This window comes from Ranitomeya variabilis, chromosome 1 (genome assembly GCF_051348905.1).
Source record: "Ranitomeya variabilis isolate aRanVar5 chromosome 1, aRanVar5.hap1, whole genome shotgun sequence".
NCBI lineage: Eukaryota > Metazoa > Chordata > Amphibia > Anura > Dendrobatidae > Ranitomeya > Ranitomeya variabilis.
In genome coordinates, this window is record NC_135232.1 from 1037513891 (window position 1) to 1037535038 (window position 21148).

A 21148-nucleotide genomic window follows, 5' to 3' on the forward strand; every position below is an offset into this window, starting at 1 on the left:
GGTGCAAGGCTGCTTGAGCTTTGGATTTTCAGAAAATGACCGTAGTCCCCGCATTTCCCATCCTTTTCACTGCGGTTGACTTCGGGAAAATGACTGTCGGAGGCGGTGCATGCAGATTGAGATCTTGCCGTCCGGGGCCCACAGCATTGCCCCACTCCTTTTGCTGCCGCCAGCTTCCTGCTGCAGAGCCCCTGCCTACTGGAATCCCGCTTCACAGCGGCCCCCCTTAATAAGCTACTGTAAAAGCAGATTATAAGATGCACCACCATTTTATTAAAAAAATGTATTCGTATTTTTCTGTCTAAAATTTGCGGTGCGCCTTCTAGTCCAATGTGTCTTATAATCCGCAAAATACGGTACATATTTTAATAAATAGTCACCGTACTTTATGCACTCCGCTCTGCCTCCCTCTTTTAGTTCCCTGTTTTCTTCTTTCTCATAATGACCAGTACAGAGGAATGGGAGCGTTGTGGAAAGTCTGATCCACGTCTCTCCTTTGGGACGGACCCAGCACCATCAATAGAAAAGCAGGAGAGGCATGGTGCAGACTTTCCACAGTGCTCCACATGTCTCTGCAATGGCCATTATAGGAAATAATAAGATAAGAGGGAGTCATTAGCAACAGAACGGTCACATTAGATATGGTGTCCAAACATTAGATATGTATAGTCACATTTAAGTTCAGGGTGTAGGGTCACTGTAGGAGAACTTCCATCTCGTCCTGTAATGAGCCATGTGAGCTCCTTGTCTGACCAGGACAACACGAGGAGGAATGTCTTTGTACACAGGACTTGGTACTTGTTGGCTTCTTGGGTTTGGGCTTGTTACGCTGTAGGCCTCGTCTTTACAATGTACTGCCTCCTCTCGGGTTACAGCCTAGGAAGACATATGATAAGTTCAGGTAAGATGATCTGTAGGAAACAAATGGGTGAAGCAGGACTGCAGGACTAAAGGTACCTTCACACGAAACGACATTATAACGATATCGCTAGCAATCCGTGACGTTGCAGCGTCCTCGCTAGCGATATCGTTTCGTTTGACACGCAGCAGCGATCAGGATCCTGCTGTGATGTCGCTGGTCGCTGAATAAAGTCCAGAACTTTATTTGGTCGTCCGATCGCTGTGTATCGTTGTGTTTGAAAGCAAAAGCAACGATACCAGCGATATTTTACACTGGTAACCAGGGTAAACATCGGGTTACTAAGCGCAGGGCCGCGCTTAGTTACCCGATGTTTACCCTGGTTACTAGCGTAAAATGTAAAAAAAACAAACAGCACATACTCACATTGCGTCCCCTGCAGTCTGCTTCCTCCTCTGACTCAGCGCCGCAAAGTGAAAGTGAAAGCAGCACAGCGGTGACGTCACCGCTCTGCTCTCACTGTACGGCGCTCAGTCAGTCAGGAAGTGGACGCAGGGGGACGTGAATGTAAGTATGTGCTGTTTGTTTTTTTTAGATTTTACGCTGGTAACCAGGGTAAACATCGGGTTACTAAGCGCGGCCCTGCGCTTAGTTACCCGATGTTTACCCTGGTTACCAGGGGACCTCGGCATAGTTGATCGCTGGAGAGCGGTCTGTGTGACAGCTCTCCAGCGACCAAACAGCGACGCTGCAGCGATCGACATCGTTGTCGCTATCGCTGCAGCGTCGCTTCGTGTGAAGGTACCTTAAGTTTAGACCAAGTGCGTCAGTAACCTTTGGTGAGATAAACAGGTCACTTTCATTTGAGATCTCAGGAGTACAGATAAACATGAATGAGTGCGGTCATGCATTGCATACGTGGATGTGTGGACTGAAGCCACACTCAGGCTGGAGTCCCACATACCGTATAAAAAATCGGTTCGTATTTCACGGCCGAGAAACGCAGAAATGTGAACAGTGATCCGTGCGCAATGCGAGGATGCGATTTTCTCGCATCTAAGCATCCGTGTGACATCCGTTTGGCGAGATTTTCTCGCCTGCTTGCAAAATAGACATATAATGGATCCCGGCCCAGAAAATCATGAATAAATAATGTGGAAGCCTATTTATTGGCTCCACAAGTTCCATCCTACAAGCTAAAAAATTTTCTTCGCCAGAGAGGGAAAGCCGACGACCGGGGCCGATATTTGTTGCCTGCAAAGAGGGGTTAACACCCATGGATCTTCCCAGTCTGTGAATATCAGCCCGCGGCTGTATATTTAGCCTTTACTGGCTATTCTAATAGGGGGACCCCCCAAAGAAAAACTGACGTGGGGTCCCCCTATAATTAATAGCCAGAAAGGCTACACAGACAGCTGCGGGCTGATATTCATAGCCTAGGAAGGGGCCATGGATATTGCCCCCCCCCTGGCTAAAAATACCAGCACCCAGCCACTCCAGAAAAGGAGCACCAATTCTGGCACTTAGCCTGTCTCTTCCCATTGCCCTGTAGCGGTGGCATATGGGGTGCTAAGGGGTTAATGTGACCTTGCTATTGTAAGGTGACATTAAGCCAGGTTAATAATGGAGAGGTGTCAATAAGACACCTATCCATTAATCTAATAGTATGAAAGGGTTAAAAAAATAAACACACACATTAAGATTAAAGTCTTTTAATGAAAAAATTAAACACACCGGTTTTCCATCTTTATTACACTCTCAATCCAAGCCCTCGTTCTTCTGTAAAAAAATAAAAAATCAACAGTATCCCATACCTGTCCGCCGTACAGTCAAGTCCCACGCTGCAATCCATCTCAAGGGGTTAAACAAGGGGTTAAATGGTTTACAACCGGGAGCGGTGCTAATGCTACCACCCCGACTGTAAACCACTGTGTAATGAATGAAAAGCTGCCTGCGCAGCCTCCCCACCTGACCGGACATGAACTCTCTAGCGTGGGAAAGTTTCTGAAATTTTTCCCATGCTGTTGAGTTGACCTCAGGTCAGGCTGTGAGTCTGTGCATGCTCAGTGACGTCAGCGGTAGTCACTGAGGCTGCCCAGCAAGCTGTTACACGATCGTTCTGCCCCCATACAGATTGTGTACTGTCGGCAGTACGTCCTGCTTACATGGGCAGAAGTGAGGATTATTTATACCCCCATAAACAATGCAATCAGCCGACGAACAAGCCGTGGTCTAGATAATACACTGTTCCCGGTTAATAATTGTTTTTGGACCTAGACCTCCTAAAGTCAGGACTAAATATCTTAACTTTGATAGTGATAATCATTGTCTCCTTTTATATGCCACATCCATTCCAACAGTAATGGGCTCTCCCATACACGAGCACTTCAGCCGAGGGCTCCTGTGTTCTCTATAAGAGAAGCGCTCTTCTACATCTTTGGTTATAGTTTATCCCCAGGGAAACAGACGGATCATATGTCCAAAATTGTACGCGTCGGACACTTAAAGGGGTATTCACATCTTCAAAATATTATCCCAGTATAGGTGTAACAATAATAATATTAGCAAATACTTACAATTAGAAATGTAGTATAGTTCTTCTGATTAGTTATGTTGCTTACCCCATATGTAGCACATTGCAGTAGCTTAGATATCCATAATAATAATAATAATAATAATCTTTATTTTTATATAGCGCTAACATATTCCGCAGCGCTTTACAGTTTGCACACATTATCATCACTGTCCCCAATGGGGCTCACAATCTAAATATCCTATCAGTATGTATCCATGGTTAAAACCACTAACAACTAACTGTAACTATGGGTGGTCGGGACTCGTAACCATGGATGCCTAAGCTAATTTAATGCCATGCACATGGGCTAAGTGACATTGCTAATCAGAAGGACTATACTACCGACATTAGTCTAATATGTATGGTGGGCTTCAGTTAGGTAGTTTGCTTCCATTACAGCTAAAGATACCAGTAGACTGGTAGTTTATGCAATGGGCTTTGTGCCTCTTAGTAATGGTCACCCCCAGACTTTGACGCCCCGTAGATCCCAGTATACCACACAGTAGAACATTTGCCGCATGTCACAACAGTTTGGTGTTGGAGATCCTTATTTCGATGACGAACGGATGCAGCCAAATGTCTCAGAATACTGAGAATTATTCAGGGATGGTTCCTTGAATAGTCAGGTATTTTCTTTCCTCGATGTCCTGGAAAGAGGTGAGGGCTCAGCAGGAGAAGCGCGGAGATTATCATTCCATCGTGATGTGTCATTGTCGAGTCTTCAGATGTCGTCTTCTCACTGTGGGACATTTTCCTATTCGGAGGAAGCTTTATATTTACCCTGTCAGTGTTATGCATTGTTACTTATTTTTATGTTATGTGAATGTTTTATAGAGGAGAACATTGACCACTGAGCCTTTATTATATAATTCTCGGTACAGCTACTAAATATATCCTAAAGATAATATACAATCACGTTTGTTGTACCTGCGGAATTTTATTCTAGTGGTTTCCTTCTTCCTGACTGATTGTCATTCGACCCGGAGTGGAGGCGAGATTTATAAATACTATCTGACCCGGGTCGCTTGTGAAGTCCGAGTACTATCGACGTTCTCATACAAGCCTTGATTATTTAAAAGAGAATATGTCAGTTAGAAGTTTGTAATTATTAAAACCAGACATTGATAAATATTCATTTTTTTCAATATCATTTTAATTTCTGATTGTCGAGACTTTCTCATTCTAATCTCTCTACATGATCAGGTGGCAATCTTACCTGAGCTGCATTTAACAGGATTCATAGATAAGCCGTACAGCGGATTTATGGACTAGAATGCTGTAGAGTGTGGATATCCATTGGCTTATAGGCATGCTCTCTGACCTGTGCAGAGGTCATTGTGCAGAGAGGGGGAGAAGGTCACCTTTTATCTTTATGATAGAGATATTATCTTTGATTTTAATCCTGCCTGTGATGATAATAAAATTACTGGTGTGAATCTCTACAGAACAGGAATGGTCAGCCAATGCTGTGACTTAATGTGCATTTACACTGAAAGATTACGATCGAGCGTTGCTGGGAAGTGGAGTGTAACTAGGCTATAGTGTAAAATGAGAAAAATGCTTGATCGTAGGGTGAAATGATTTTTAATCAGGCTTAAAAATCATTGTTCTTGGTGGCGCATTGTCCTGTATTGTCGAAACTGCCAAGAACAATAGTAGCCTATGCCCACTGAACATTCAACGCACATTGTTTAGCGTGGTCTTCCTGTGTAAACAGGCTTTTAATTATTTACCAATTAGTGGTAGTTTTCTGCCACTAATCCGTCACTGTAAATGCATTCTTAGTGGGGAAAGCAAAAATGCTTCTTCCTGCAAGAGGATGTGAAGTAACATCCTGAGAAGGAGTCTGCATGACTCCAGACGAAGCTAATGGCGGCTGTTAACTATTTTGAATGTGCGCTGTCAATCAATGGGTTACTTTTTAGCCCCATATAGTATGATGCCCCCCAAACAGTAGGATACATCACAGTGAATCCCCCATCATATTTTTTCTCTCACAATACTCACTACATGCAGAATAAAATGATCCCATGGCAAACCCCACCGGAATAATGCACCTACACTCCCCCCCCCCCCCCCCCACACACACACACAGTATGGTGCTCCTACAGCCCCCCCGCACATATACACACACAGTATGATGGCTTTCACAGTTCCCTCACACAGTATGACGGCCCCCAATAGTTCCTTCACACAGTATGACGGCCCCCAATAGTTCCCTCGTGCGGTATGACGGCCCCCAACAGTTCCCTCACACAGTATGACGGCTGCTCCGCAATCCCCACACAATGTACAATGGATCACACAGTGTATGCTTTTTTTTTATTGGCAAAATAAAAAAACTCCACCCAGAAGGCCTGGTCTAGTGATATTATGGCACCTGCAGCCCTGAGACTGAGCTCAGACATACAGGCTGACCGATAGGAAAAAGAGGCTCCATCATTCAGAATGATCTGTGGAAGAAGCATGCACGCAGCGTCGGGCCTTCCCAGCTACTGTGCCCCATCATGGCCACGTGGTCTATGGGCAGAATGCCCTTACCCTTAAGGCTTTTCTTAGTACTTTTGGCCACAGGCTGTGTGCTATAGGAGGCCATGATTTCCAGTAAATATCCCTATACTGTGGTGTTGCAGTATATATAAGCAATCCACAGATAAAAGGTTTAAGTCCCCTAATGGCGCAAAAAAAAATGTAAAAAAAAAAAAAAAGTTTGTAAAAATATATATAAAATTTTAAATGACCCCATTTTTACCAACAATTGCTTTTGCTGCATCCGTAAAAGTCGTATGTATGAAAATATGGCACTAACTCGACCTGTCCTTTGCCTTCGACACAGTCGATCACTGCCTATTGCTACAGGTTCTTTCTTCCCTTGGCATCAAAGACCTTGCCCTGTCCTGGATTGCCTCTCCCACACTACCTCCTCATCTCGCCCTCTCTCTGTTGGAGTCCCTCAAGGCTCTGTCCTAGGGCCCCTACTTTTTTCCATCTATACCTTTGGCCTAGGACAACTCAAAGTCCCACGGCTTCCAGTACCACCTGTATGCGGACGACACTCAGATCTACCTCTCTGGCCCAGATGTCTCCTCTGTGCTGTCCAGAATCCCGGAGTGTCTGTCAGCCATATCCTCCTTCTTCACCTCTCGCTTCCTAAAACTCAATGTAGACAAAACCAAACTCATCATCTTTCCCCCATCTCACATATCCCCCCTACCTGATCTATCTATTATGGTAAACGGCATCACACTCTCTCCCGCACCTGAAATCCGCTGCCTTTGGGTAACTCTCAACTCAGCCCTGTCCTTCAAACCGCACGTCCAAACTCTTGCCCCCTCCTGTCACCTCCAACTCAAAAATATTGCCAGAATCCGTTCCTTCCTCAGTCCACAATCTACCAAAACTCTTATGCATGCCCTCATCATCTCCCACCTCGACTACTGCAACACCCTCCTCTGTGGCCTCCCCGCTAACTCTTGCACCGCTCCAGTCTGTCCTCAACTCTGCTGCCCGGCTAATCCACCTCTCCTCGCTACTCCCCTGCTTCTCCCCTCTGCAAATCCCTCCACTGGCTCCCAATTCCCCAACGAATCCAGTTCAAACTACTAACACTGATCTACAAAGCCATCCGCAACCTGTCCCCTCCCTATATCTCTGAACTAATCTCCCAATATCTTCCCTCACGTAATCTCCGATCCTCCCAAGACCTCCTCCTCTCCTCCACACTTATTCGTTCCTCACACAACCGCCTCCAAGACTTCTCCCGAATATCCCCCATCCTCTGGAATTCATGCCTCAACACGTCCGATTATCCACCACCCTCGGATCCTTTAGACGGAACCTGAAAACCCATTTCTTCAGGAAAGCCTACAGCCTGCAATAACCATTCTGTCGCCTCACCACCACCAGAGCTGCCGCCTCACCCCTACCTTCTGTCTCTTCCCCATTATCCCATAGAATGTAAGTCCGCAAGGACAGGGTCCTCTCCCCTCTGTACCAGTGTGTCACTGTAAACCTGTTTACTGTAAACAATATCTATAACTCTGTATGTAACCCCTTCTCATGTACAGCACCATGGAATTAATGGTGCTATATAATAAATAATAATAATAATAACTAACCTTTCTGGTAAATATTGTAAAAAGGTACAAAGGTATCAAGACGTTGTATGTACCCCAAATTGGTATAAATAAAAACGTCAGCTCCATTAACACAAAAAGCACAAAAATAAAAATGTCCCTGGCGCACCTTAGGAAGTTGGCAAACTCTGGGGAACTCACTTGTAGGTGTATGTACGAAACATAAAATGTTATCGTCCTTTTGGAAATTTTTATATAAAGTGGCTGACCGCCAATATGATAAATAATCCAAGATCTTACATTTTCATGAATGGAGTATCCTACCCAACCCAAGAGGGATGCATCTACTATATAATTGTCTAAGGGTCACTTCCGTCTTTCTGTCTGTCACGGATATTCATTGGTCGCGGCCTCTGTCTGTCATGGAATCCTGCGTCGCTGATTGGTCTCGCCATAGCTGCCTGTCATGGCTGCCGCGACCAATCAACGACGGCCACAGTCCGATTAGTCCCTCCCTACTCCCCTGCAGTCAGTGCCCGGCGCCCGCTCCATACTCCCCTCCAGTCACCGCTCACACAGGGTTAATGCCGGCGGTAATGGACCGCGTTATGCCGCGGGTAACTCACTCCGTTACCGCCTCTATTAACACTGTGTGACCAAGTTTTTACTATTGATGCTGCCTATGCAGCGTCAAGAGTAAAAACATCTAATGTTTAAAAATGATAAAAAAAATAAATAAATAATTATATACTCACCTTTCCCGCTCCTCGCGACGCTCCGGTGACCGCTCCATGCAAGCGGCAGGTTCCGGTGCTAAGGATGGTCTGCGAGAAGGACCTGCCATGACGTCATGGTCATGTGACCGCGACGTCATCACAGGTCGTGCGCGAGAAGGACCTGCCGTGACGTCACTGTCATGTGACCGCGACGTCATCACAGAACCTGCGCGCCTGCGCGAGAAGGAGGCGACAGGACTACAAGGGTCCCTGGAAGGTGAGTATATGTTTGTTTTTTAACCTGTGACATACGGGGCTGGGCAATATACTACGTGGCTGGGCAATATACTACGTGGCTGGGCAATATACTACGTGGGCTGTGCAATGTACTACGTGGGCTGTGCAATATACTACGTGGCTCTGTGCTGTATACTACGTTACTGGGCAATATACTACGTGGGCTGTGCAATGTACTACGTGGGCTGGGCAATATACTACGTGGCTGGGCAATATACTACGTGGCTGGGCAATATACTACGTGGCTCTGTGCTGTATACTATGTTGCTGTGCAATATACTACGTGGCTCTGTGCTGTATACTACGTTACTGGGCAATATACTATGTGGCTGGGCAATATACTACGTGGGTGGGCAATATACTACGTAACTGGGCAATATACTACGTGGCTCTGTGCTGTATACTACGTCACTGGGCAATATACTACGTCACTGGGCAATATGCTACGTGGCTGGGCAATACACTACGTGGTTCTGTGCTGTATACTATGTCACTGGGCAATATACTACATTACTGGGCAATATACTACGTCGCTGGGCAATATACTACGTCACTGGGCAATATACTACGTAGCTCTGTGCTGTATACTACGTCGCTGTGCAATATACTACGTGGTTGGGCAATATACTACGTAGCTGGGCAATATACTACGTGACTGGCCAATATGCTACATGGCTGGGCAATATACTACGTGGCTCTGTGCTGTATACTCTGTCACTGGGCAATATACTACGTCACTGGGCAATATATTACATGGGCTGTGCAATATACTACGTGGACATACATATTCTAGAATACCCGATGCGTTAGAATCGGGCCACCATCAAGTGGTTTTATAATCTCCAACAACCCCTTTAAGTAAATATCTTGTGTGTAGTTGGAGGATTTAGATCAAGTCTTGGAGCAGAAATATTTCACATAGAGAATCTGATCTAGTGAGCTTATTGTTCTGCTCATGATTGCAGTTTGTGAGCTCCGGTCTCCTTCGATGGGTGAATTTCTTTGGGGTCTCGAATCCTCTGGATGGTTAAAACACGTGAAAACAATCCTGGATGCTGGCATCTTCATTACAAAGGTATTCAGATGTGTTGTCTCTGCTCATATTGTACTGCTGGTTGTCTGGTTTGTGCTGCTCTAGGCATGGACTGTACAAAAATTATCCTCTTAGTGCCGAGAACAAATGGCGTTTGTAAATGTAGAAATGTGTAATATTTTACATTTAATTTGCACATTTAGGCCGTGTCAGAAGAGGGCGCCAGCGTGCTCGTTCATTGTTCTGATGGATGGGACCGCACCGCTCAGGTCTGCTCTGTATCCAGTCTCTTACTTGACCCCTATTACCGAACCATCAGAGGATTTATGGTAAGAGGTTTTAGGTCATATTCTCTATATACTGGTGGAGATTTACTGAGTTTATACTTTTTTGCATATTCTAATTTTATTTTTCCAAATTACTATTAGGTGTTAATTGAAAAAGACTGGATTTCATTTGGACACAAATTTAATCACAGGTAACGCTGGTCACTGCACATATGTCGCTTATTTAAAGAGGACCTTGCACCAAATGTTTCATGTTGAACTGAAAACACATTGTAGCTTCAGAGCAGAATAAAATGTTCTTGTTTGTTCTTTTTTTAATCTCACTGTTGCAGGGATATTAGCAATCAAAGTGTTTGGCACCTAATGAGTTAATTTTCATTACCTCCAAGTGGGTGTTATCAGAGAGCTTTTACTGAGGGAGGGGGCATGTACGCCTCCTTGTATGATGCTCTCCAATTAGCAGGCAACAACATACTAGAGAAAGAAGAACAAGCTCCCATTATAGCTTAGAGCAGCTTTCTCAGTGTGTTAGTTATGAGAGCCCCACTTTTCCTGGTCTAACCTCCTGCATGATTAGTACTGTACTCTAATCTCAGCAAACAACACCTTTTCAGATAAGGTCCCAGTAGTCAGTGTGGTGGGGGCACAGCACAGCAGAGTTTAGCAGTGTCACATTCCAAATCTCCTATCATAGCAATCATCTCTGCTCCTCAACACTGCTTGTCCAGAGATGTGTCAGTATCACACTTATGTCAGTTGTGCTCATGGCAACTTGTAATCTCAGTGCAGAGATATCAGAGCAGGGTGTCATTATATGTCTCACACAGGAGCAGCCCACGTTACAGGCAGCTATTGTGGGGTGTGTTTTTTCTACATTATGTTGTTGCCTGTTTATGATTGCAGTACTTTTAGTAAATCTAATCTTTAATTAAATCCATAAGATGGCTTTAAAGTTCTTATTTGAGGGAAAAAAAGGAGAAAAACCCCACCAAACATGTAAATATAATATACTTACTGTAATTTTTCTGTGTTATTCCCATTCTCAGGCAGTTTGGGGAGTGGCATCCACCTAAAGATGTTGTATGCATATGCCCTAATGCATTGCTTCAGCGTAATGTTTTTCTTTAGGTATGGAAATTTAGATGGGGATCCCAAGGAAGTGTCGCCCGTGATAGACCAGTTCCTGGAATGTGTCTGGCAGCTGATGGAGCAGTTTCCCTGTGCGTTTGAGTTTAATGAGAGATTCTTGGTCCACATACAACACCATATATACTCCTGTCAGTATGGAAACTTTCTGTGCAACTGCGAGAAGGAGAGGAAAGAACTGAGGTGAGAGAATATGTGCTCTGTGTATGGTCACTATAGGTCATAGGAATAGGATATGGCTGGCTGAAGGGTCACCGATGATGATCTGATCACAGGGTGCCCCACTGTCTGGAGATTCAGCAATCACCTATAAACTGGGAAGGTTGAACCTGGCAGCAAATGTTCCATACCTGTGCAGAGGTCCTGCAGCAGAATGTACAAAGTGGTACCGTATTGGAGAGATGTCATCACTTCATGGGTGGTGGGGGTGTCAGACCGCCTGGACTCCCTCTGATCTGGAGACTGAATGTGTACGTAAGCCTAAACCATTTCAGTTTTTTCCTGCCCATCCGGGTCGCTGGCAGTAGAATGGTAAAGTCAAAATACCAATAATAAAATAAGTTGGGTACATGGATTTAGGCATTACCCAGGTCCTGATGTAACCGAGGGCCCACACGAAGACACTGCTGGAAGGTACTCTCTGTTCTGAGCACTGCTGACATTTTGGAGATCTTCTTTCCTGGTTACAAAATTTCCTAACTTGCATGTCAGTAGCCAAGGACATGAGATGCATCCTTGTATCTAGAGGATCATGGTGTTAATGGTGTATTCTCAAAATGTCAAGCCATCACCGAGGCCTCATTCAGACGTCCATGTTGCACATACGTATGGTATCTGTTGGGTTTTTTTTTCACGGACACAACACGTACCCATTATAAGCTAATGCTATTCACACGCCCGTGTAATTTCATGGACTACGTGTCTGTGCAAAACTCACAGAGACAGGTCTGTTTTTCTTCTAGTAGGACGGCATCGTAGCACGGATGGCATCGGGGTGCTGTCCCTAGTTTACATTACAAAGTATCAGAGAAACTTTATAATTTATAAATCCATACGAGAAAATACACTGATGGTAAAAACGGACATGCGGACCATAGTCTGATGATGCAACGATCCTAAAAACTGATGACACCAATACCATTTTTTACATACCTGTTTACATGTGTACGTGTGAATGAGGCCTTATACTGATCACCGAAGAGCCCCATTGTCAGCATTGCTGAAAGTCCCATCAGTCAGATCTCAGCATTCAGCCGGTTATCTCTTATACAGGGTCTCCGTCAGCCCAGAAAGACTGTTCAAATCAAGTACAGGCGCTCGGTGCACCATGGTGGGGCCAAGCAGTTCGCTGCACCTTCCCACTCATTTTCCATTTTACGTATTTTCTATTTCTATGCAGCCAGAGCTGTCAATAGAGAGGAAAAGAAGTGGGAAGGTGTACTGAACGATATGGCCACGCAAGGGGGAATCCTAGTCAGCTGCAGACGAGCGTAGCAAAAAATTGTCCAAGTTTAACATTTCCCTTAATAAAAACTATTTAAACTAAAAAAAAAAAGTGTCCAAGTTTTATCCAGAAAAATCAGATCTTCCGTGTGCCGTCAGTTTGTCCATTTTTTACATCCGTGTGCCGTCTGTATGCAATCTGCTTAAAAAATGTACATGATCAAATACAGTTTCCTAGGTTTACAAGGGAAATGCATCCGTAACCTCAGGTGTCACGTGGATGTTCTCTGTGCAGTCTGGTTATTTTTTTTCTCTACATCCATAGACTTGAATGGGTGATTTTCCTCCAAGATTCAGAAGAGAATAGCGCATGCTGCAATGGACGGAAAAAAACCCACAAAACAAAACGTTCATCTCCATCCATAGCCCTATTGAATGAGTTGGGTCAGTGTGCTGTCTGTGTACTATTCCATCAAACAGCACACATCTGATTTATACGCTTGTCTGCCTGAGCTCTCAGGCCGACACGACGTACTGACCTTTTTGTAGCCGGATTTTCCAATTATGACTTATCAAGCTACACAGCTACTGTACAAAGAAACACGAAAAGGTCTTAAAAGGAAGAGAACTTAGTAGTGATGAGCGAATACACTCGTTACTCGAGACTTCCCGAGCATGCTCGGGGGTCCTCTGGGTATTTTTTAGTGCTCGGAGATTTAGTTTTCATCACCGCAGCTGAATGATTTACATCTGCTAGCCAGCATAAGTACATGTGGGGATTCCCTAGCAACCAGGCAACCCCCACATGTACTTGCACTGGCTAACAGATGTAAATCATTCAGCTGAGGTGAGGAAAACTAAATCTCCGAGCACTAAAAAATACTCTGAGGACCCCTGAGCGTGCTCGGGAAGTCTCGAGTAACGAGTATATTCCCTCATCACTAGAACTTAGGGCTCATTCATATAAGAAAATACCATAAATACCATCATATACCAGAGTTTGGTCAGTGTCCGATTTTATTGTCTGAGATTTATCAGTTTGTCTCTGATAGAAAAAGCAAAAAAAAAAAAAGTCTTTTTTTTGTTCTTCTCATCTAAGAATGGACAACACTCCGATGGCCGTTGTTTTTTTTTCCACTGACCCATAGACTTGCATTGTAGATTTTGATCCGACACTTCAATGAATATTGCACATTTTGCCTCAATTTTTCATCTCTCCAATAATCAGACACGTGAATGGCCCCAATCACTCTTCTAGGTACAAGTGCCATCCGTGAAAAACACAACTAGGACTCGTACACAAAAAATGTCGGTCTGCATGAGCCCTTCTTGTTAGAGCAGGCTGCAGGGCTGAGGGTTTATTTCCAGCTCTCAAAACTACATGTCAGTGATGGGATCATCCTCTTCCAGGATTCAGGAGAGAACCTACTCCCTTTGGTCTTACTTGTGGAAGCAGCGGTTGGATTACATGAACCCTCTGTACAGGCCGGATCACAGTCAGACACAAGGAACTCTGAGACCAAACACCACTCCATGCCACTTCAGGTAAGACGTTACATTGATCTCCTCTGCCCTGAATAAAGCAGACCTAGAATCCTGAGCCCAACGTGTCACTCAGTGGAGACGTGCAAGGCGCCGCACTTCTCACCTGTAACCTGGTCTACATTTATTATTGGGGTTCCCTCAGAATTTAGGCGTCCGCTCCACCTTCTGCCTGGCACAGATCCATTCACTTTACACAGATTTATTGACATCTATGACAGCTAGTGGCACTGTGATTAATTTACCACATATTCAGACTGCAATAAAATACAAGATTAAGTATTGATCTACGGGGGTCCGACTGCTGGGATGGGACCCCTAACAATCCCTAGAAGGAGGTTCTGCAGAGTCCTATCTGAGTACAGCCGAGGTGGAGCACGTACATCTCTGCTTTATTCATTCTCTATGGAACTGACCAATAAGTTATCCTAAATCCTGTTCATAGGGGATTGCGTATATACTTGCTACAACCCCTTGGAAAATGGATGTCCTGTTCATATAAAGTCAAGTTTGGGTCAGGAGACCTGAAGCCAGTCAGCACCGCAGTCATAGTCTGTTTTTATCAGTGGCTCTTCCATAGGCAAAAAGAAAGTGACAGATTTCCCGAGCTCATTCCAGTAGCCGGTCAGTGAATAATGAAGGACAGCACTAGGCTGCAACTCGGAAGACGAAGGGCAAATTTGGTCCTCAAATGTTTATATATGGAGAAAAGGTCACCAAAATACCAAAGCGGACATGTGGCAAGTGTAAGGATAGCCGGTGTCAGTGTGTGCTGTCCGGGGAATGGGGCCTAGCTTGGCACCACTAGTGATGAGCGAGTGTGCTCGTTACTCAAGTCTTCCGAGCATGCTCGAGTCTCAACCAAGTACTGCCGGTGCTCGGATGCGATGCTCGGATCCATGCCCTGCATGTTGCGTGGCTTAAAGAAAGATGCAGGGATTTCCTGCCATACACGGGTAAACTGTCGCCATGTTTCAGCCACAAAACATGCAGGGCAGGGATCCGAGCATCGGCAATACTCGGTTGAGACTCGAGCTTGCTCGGAAAACTCGAGTAACGAGCACACTAGCTCATCACTAGCCACCACAGATTTTCACTGATCTGAAGCCCCCAGCCATGGATCATCCAGAGGGACTAATCTGAGGAAAGAAGAAAGAATCCCTGTTAGGGCTCCCTCACACGCATGTATAACACAGCCGAGTGCTATATGATGTTTTATAGGACAGCACTCGGCCCAGTGTTATTCTGTGGGGCAATGCATTTCTGCTATATCGGCATGAGAAAAAAATTGCAGTAAGCTGAGAAGCTGAGAGTGACTCCGATAATCAGATCATGGGCACCCATACAAGTATAAGGGAGCGTGTGAGACCTTGAACTGCACTCGGATACCATCCAAATGCAGTCCGATGTACAGACACAGAAACAATGGAGAAGATGGAGAAGTTAATCTCTCCATCTTTTCCGTACCTGCGCTGTGATTTTCTCATGTGAGAGAATCGTATCACTCTCAGATGACACTCGGATCACTCTGATACGGTCTGCGCCGAGTGTCAATACGATTGGCCCGATTCTCTCACATGAGAGAACATGCGCCAGTGCGAGCGAGCCCATGTGTGTACAATGACCTAGCACAAAAGGCTGTTCAGTGATGGGGCTTAAGAACATTTATCATTAGAGTTTCTTGATGACCATCTTGGTTAGCTGTGCATACATTAACCCCTTACTTATTTTTCCCCATGGAAGGTTTTGGAGGGGCCTCTATAACCGATTTGAGAAAGGAATGCACCCTCGGCAGTCAGTGACGGATTTTCTCCAGGCAGTAAAAGAAGAGACCCAGCAGCTAGAGGAGGAAATGGCGTTCATGGAGAAGGTATGGCAGGACTTCCACTGAAAATCCACCTTCCTGACCTACACGTATTTGATGTTTATGCCTCAGCTTCGGTTTCAGTGTAAACCAATTTAGCTTTTAATCTCCCCCTTGTGCCCCATTCAAAATAAAACACTAAACAAAATACATATTTGGGATCGCGACTTTCAGAGTCGCCCGATCTATCAATATATAAAAAGAAATAATCCCATCGTTAAACAGCGAAACGAGAAACAAAATCAAAATGCCAGAATTATGTTTTTTGGTGGCCGCAACATTGTATTAAAATGCAATAACGGGCAATCAGAACATCATATCTGCACCAAAATGACAGCATTAAAAACGTCAGCTCTGCACACAAAAAACAAGCCCTCACCTAGCTCCAGATCACGAAAAATGGAGACACTGTGTCTCGAAAAATGGCAAAAATTTTTTTTTACAAACTTTGGATTTTTTTTCAGCACTTAAATAAAAAAAGAACCTAGAAATGTTTGGTGTCTTCAAACTCCTAATGACCTGGAGAATCATAATGGCAGGTCAGATTAGCATTTAGTGAACCTAGGAGAAAAACAACAAGAAAACTATTGTGGAATTGCACTTTTTTATTGCTATTTCACTGCACTTTTAGGCTATGTGCACACGTCAGGATTTTGTCAGGATTTTTCATCAGGTTTTGTAGCCAAAACCAGGAGTGGGTGATAAATGCAGAAGTGGTGCATATGTTTCTATTATACTTTTCCTCTAATTGTTCCACTCCTGGTTTTGGCTACAAATCCTGAGGAAAAATCCTGAGGAAAAATCCTGACGTGTGCACATAGCCTTATACTTTTTTTCCTGTTTTTTAGTATGTGGTAAAACCAATGGTGTTGCTCAAAAGTACAACTCGTCTCAGAAAAAAATACCCCTCACATGGCCATATTGACGGAAAACTAAAAAAGTTATGGCCCTGGGAAGAAAAAAACAAAAACTCAGCGTCCATAATCCCTGAGTACTGAGGCGTTAGGGCTTTTTCATGGCGTAAAGGTTCAGTTAGGCGGCCAATAATTGGGTCAGGGAGCGTTCTCTCATTCCCAACTATCGGCGGTCTAACCAGGCCAACAAACATCCGATGTGGGGGCAAAATATTCATTGGTGCATTTATTTTTGAGCAAGTTTGGAAATGATCGTTGGTAGCACATTGTGCTTTGTAATGGAGAAATGTGCTGCCGATAACATAAGTGTGGCCGGCCTTCCTAACAGACCATGGGACCATTGCTGATCAGCCAGCACGCAGTGGTTACGTAACGGCACATTAACATGTCCTGACCCAATGGAAGGATAAAATTAATAGAACTTTTGCTCTTGTCTAACAATTTTTCCTTTAGAGATTAACAAAACTGGAAACTCGAGAGACAAATGAAACCAACAAGAATCTCAGTGACCAGGCAAAAATCCACCACTTCCAGATCTGCGTCACCAAACACTCTCCGGCTAACACGCCTCAAGATTACAGCACCAATCTGAAGCTGTTTCCCTCTCGTAGTCCATCCCAAGGCGAGGAAGACTTGGCCCTCATCCTAACCCAGGACCATCTGAAGAGCTCGGACCCTGACCTGTCGGCCAACAGTGACCAGGAGTCTGGAGTGGAGGACTTGAGCTGCCGGTCTCCAAGTGGTGGAGACTCGTTACCCAGCGAGGACAGTGGGAAGGATCCCGACTCCGATGAAGCAGTGTTTCTGACTGCTTAGAGGTCTTACTAGCCACTTGCTAATATATTAGTGCTTCTATTTATTTATAGGGAACAGTGTGATGGGAGCTGGTAGGGATATACTGGGGGGAGGGGGAGTATCGACCAGACCAGAAACTAACGTCCTATATAGTCGGTCTGATCCAGGCAAATGAACAGCTGACAATAGGCTATATATAAGCATATACGCAGATTGATGATGAAGCAATGATGGGGACACACGGTATCGGCAGCACGTCTCCAGTTTACACTGGGCAATGTGCTGCCGATAAGGATAAAACTTATGGCACCTAATGAAACCGTGCTTTCCTCGAGTGTCTGCCGATTGTGGTCCTGTTTAGATGGACCAATACTCGTATTATTAAATGTTTCCTATGAGCGCCCGTTCATCGAGTACTGGCTGCTCGCCATAAGTGTGTGTCTGCAGGCTCTGGGAATATTCAGAAGCAGTCATCTTCTCTTTAGAGAAGGGACTGGGCCAACCTCATGATGTGTTCAGTTTCCTTTCATGATTTCAATCCACGTGTCCTGTGGAGCAGGAATCATTTCCAAATCTTTGTACATTTATAAGGCTCGTGATTGACATAAGTGTCCTGTACTAGAAATATGGATCCCTGCATAGTTTCCAGGCTTAGGTCCACTGTTGCCCATGATAAGCAGATATTGGAGTGTGCACGATGTGACTGTGCTTTGCTTCTGTAGATGTTGCTGGTAGACTAATGGTGGTCACCCAGGACCTGACACTGGATATTAGGTCCCTACCTCCTAGTTAAGTTAAGAATCACTATCACATGCAGGGCTCTTGCCGCTTCGAAGAGAAAAGTCCTGGAAAAAAGCGCAAATGGTTTAAACATAAATTGCTTGATCTGTGCTGCTGTAGAAGACCACGGCAATTTACAGTAGAAGCATGGGATTTTCACCGTGTGATTAAAACCATGGCCCAATGTCTATGTCTGAATAATCCCTTAAAGACTAATGTTTTTTGCTATGGTATATCATAAGTCCCATCTTGTGGAACTTTATACTGTTGACACATAGACTGCGAACAAAACAAAACTTCAGAGTCTCATTTGGAGCCTTTAAAGGGGTTGTCCAGGACTTTAACTTTGATGGCCTATACTTGGGATAGGTCATCGATGTCTGATCGATGGTGCTGTAGCTGTTCCTGTGTCAGCGGTGTCCGGAGCTGCAGAGCCCCCCTGGGTACTACAAATCCATCACCCATTGACATCAATATGTGGCGGATGTGTAGTACCATCTGCAGCCACTATTCTGTGGACAGCTCCACAACTGAGCTGTTCCGGCCGTCACCGATAACAGCTGATCGGAGGGGGTGCCGGGTGTCGCACCCCCACTGATCAAACACTGATTACCTTCCTAAAGGTACCGTCACACTAAACGATATCGCTAGCAATCCGTGACGTTGCAGCGTCCTGGTTAGCAATATCGTTGAGTTTGACACGCAGCAGCGATCTGGATCCTGCTGTGATATCGCTGGTCGTTGATTAAAGTTCAGAACTTTATTTGGTCGTCAGATCGGCGTGTATTGTTGTGTTTAACAGCAAACGCAACGATACCAGCGATGTTTTACAATGGTAACCAGGGTAAATATCGGGTTACTAAGCGCAGGGCCGCGCTTAGTAACCCGATGTTTACCCTGGTTACCAGTGTAAAATGTAAAAAAACCAAACACTACATACTCACCCTCTGATGTCTGTCACACGTCCCTCGCCGTCCGCTTCCTGCACTGACTGAGCGCCGGCCGTAAGTGAAAGCACAGCACAGCGGTGACGTCACCGCTCTGCTGTTAGGGCCGGCGCTCACACAGTACAGGAAGCGGACGCCGGGGGACGCGAATGTAAGTATGTAGTGTTTGTTTTTTTACATTTTACACTGGTAACCAGGGTAAACATCGGGTTACTAAGCGCGGCCCTGCGCTTAGCAACCCGATGTTTACCCTGGTTACCCGGGGACCTCGGCATCGTTGGTCGCTGGAGAGCTGTCTGTGTGACAGCTCTCCAGCGACCAAACAGCGACGCTGCAGCGATCGGCATCGTTGTCTGTATCGCTGCAGCGTCGCTTAGTGTGACGGTACCTTAAGGAAAGGCCATCAATGTTAGAGTCCCAGACAACCCCTATAATAGGTATCGGTAAAGATCTAATCGGCTTTTCAGAACTACAAAATAAGTTAGTCCTTATGAGGTAGAGCAGTGACCCCACAGAATTGGCACTCTGAGAAACCTGCTCTGGTCCCTATAGGATGGCCCTACACATCGCATTTCCCATCACTTTTTGCAGAATACACTGGGGGGAGGAAAAGTAAAGTAATGGGATACCACTTTTGAAAAACAAAAATAAAAGCCAATATTAGATATTAAGAATGTAGTCCAGAAGTCACTCCTCCCTTTTGTATTTCCGGAGGAATTTGAGCTCTGTACACTGCAGCCATCCTGCTCGTCAGCGGATTAGCTGGGTCCCGCGTACTTGAACCCTTGCATGTCATCTGGGGCTCGGAGCCATGGGGTTCTCGTGAAGAGCTGCCGACACTGGTTTTCATCCTGATCCTTTCATAATCGGGCTTCCAGCGTCACATTACTGGGGTAGTACTAATAAGGTAGGAGTCAATGTTGTGCAGTAACCCCCGCCATCCTGTAACGTGTCTGCCTGCTGTGCACAGCCAACGGCGGCCATCTTGAATGTTCATTGAAGCTGCTATTAGTTTTTTTTGTAAATTGCATGGATAATCTTACCTGAATAATGGTTCTCACTTCTTGGCTTCGCTGTTCATTGTGACCAATATCCTATTGGTTTTATAGAAGAGTTTACGAGCGCTTGTAGTGCGACTATACAAGAACAAAGCTACTAGGCGTAATAGGAAGATCATAAAACGACCGTCCCTCCCAACTACAGATTCCAGAATCTTATGCAGACGCTGCTTGTAAGTGAGGTCCATGATAAAAACATGGAACAGAACCAGCGCCATCTGTCCATAATCCGTGCCCGAGTGTCGGTCAGCGTTGTGGAGGGGGATGGGCTGCACTCTACTAACAGACATGGCGCTGGCTCTGCAGGGGGAGGTGGGAATAGATTTTCTTTTTCTAATCCAAGACCATCCTAAAGTAGAACTCCCAAAAATAATGAAAGGGAAGCCACTAAAAGGGACACATTCTCAAAATGAAGAAGGGCAAAAGATATACAGTGGGGGAAATAAGTATTTGATCCCTTGCTGATTTTGTAAGTTTGCCCACTGACAAAGACAGGAACAGTCTATAATTTTAAGGGTAGGTTAATTTTAACATTGAGAGATAGAATATCAAAAATGAAATTCAGAAAATCACATTGTGTAAATTATATAAATGTATTTGCATTTTGCAGTGAGAAATAAGTATTTGATCCCTCTGGCAAACAAAACTTATTACTTGGTGGCAAAACCCTTGTTGGTAAGCACAGCAGTCAGACGTTTTTTGTAGTTGATAATGAGGTTTGCGCACATGTCAGGAGGAATTTTGGTCCACTCCTCTTTGCAGATCATCTCTAAATCATTAAGATTTTGAGGCTGTCACTTGGCAACTCAGAGCTTC

At 44.9% G+C, this 21148-nt stretch overlaps 1 protein-coding gene across 1 annotated transcript in view; it reads left to right on the top strand.

The window, feature by feature from the left end:
* Nucleotides 1–18555, top strand: part of MTMR7 (myotubularin related protein 7) — an 80671-nt gene extending 62116 nt beyond the window's left edge. The window contains exons 8-14 of the mRNA XM_077279685.1: nucleotides 9489–9598; nucleotides 9760–9885; nucleotides 9985–10034; nucleotides 10972–11172; nucleotides 13843–13977; nucleotides 15718–15844; nucleotides 17206–18555. Of these exons, the coding sequence (XP_077135800.1) occupies nucleotides 9489–9598; nucleotides 9760–9885; nucleotides 9985–10034; nucleotides 10972–11172; nucleotides 13843–13977; nucleotides 15718–15844; nucleotides 17206–17568 (1112 nt within the window). The 3' untranslated portion in view covers nucleotides 17569–18555. The remainder of the gene's footprint in view (nucleotides 1–9488; nucleotides 9599–9759; nucleotides 9886–9984; nucleotides 10035–10971; nucleotides 11173–13842; nucleotides 13978–15717; nucleotides 15845–17205) is intronic.
* The last annotated feature ends 2593 nt before the right edge of the window (nucleotides 18556–21148 follow it).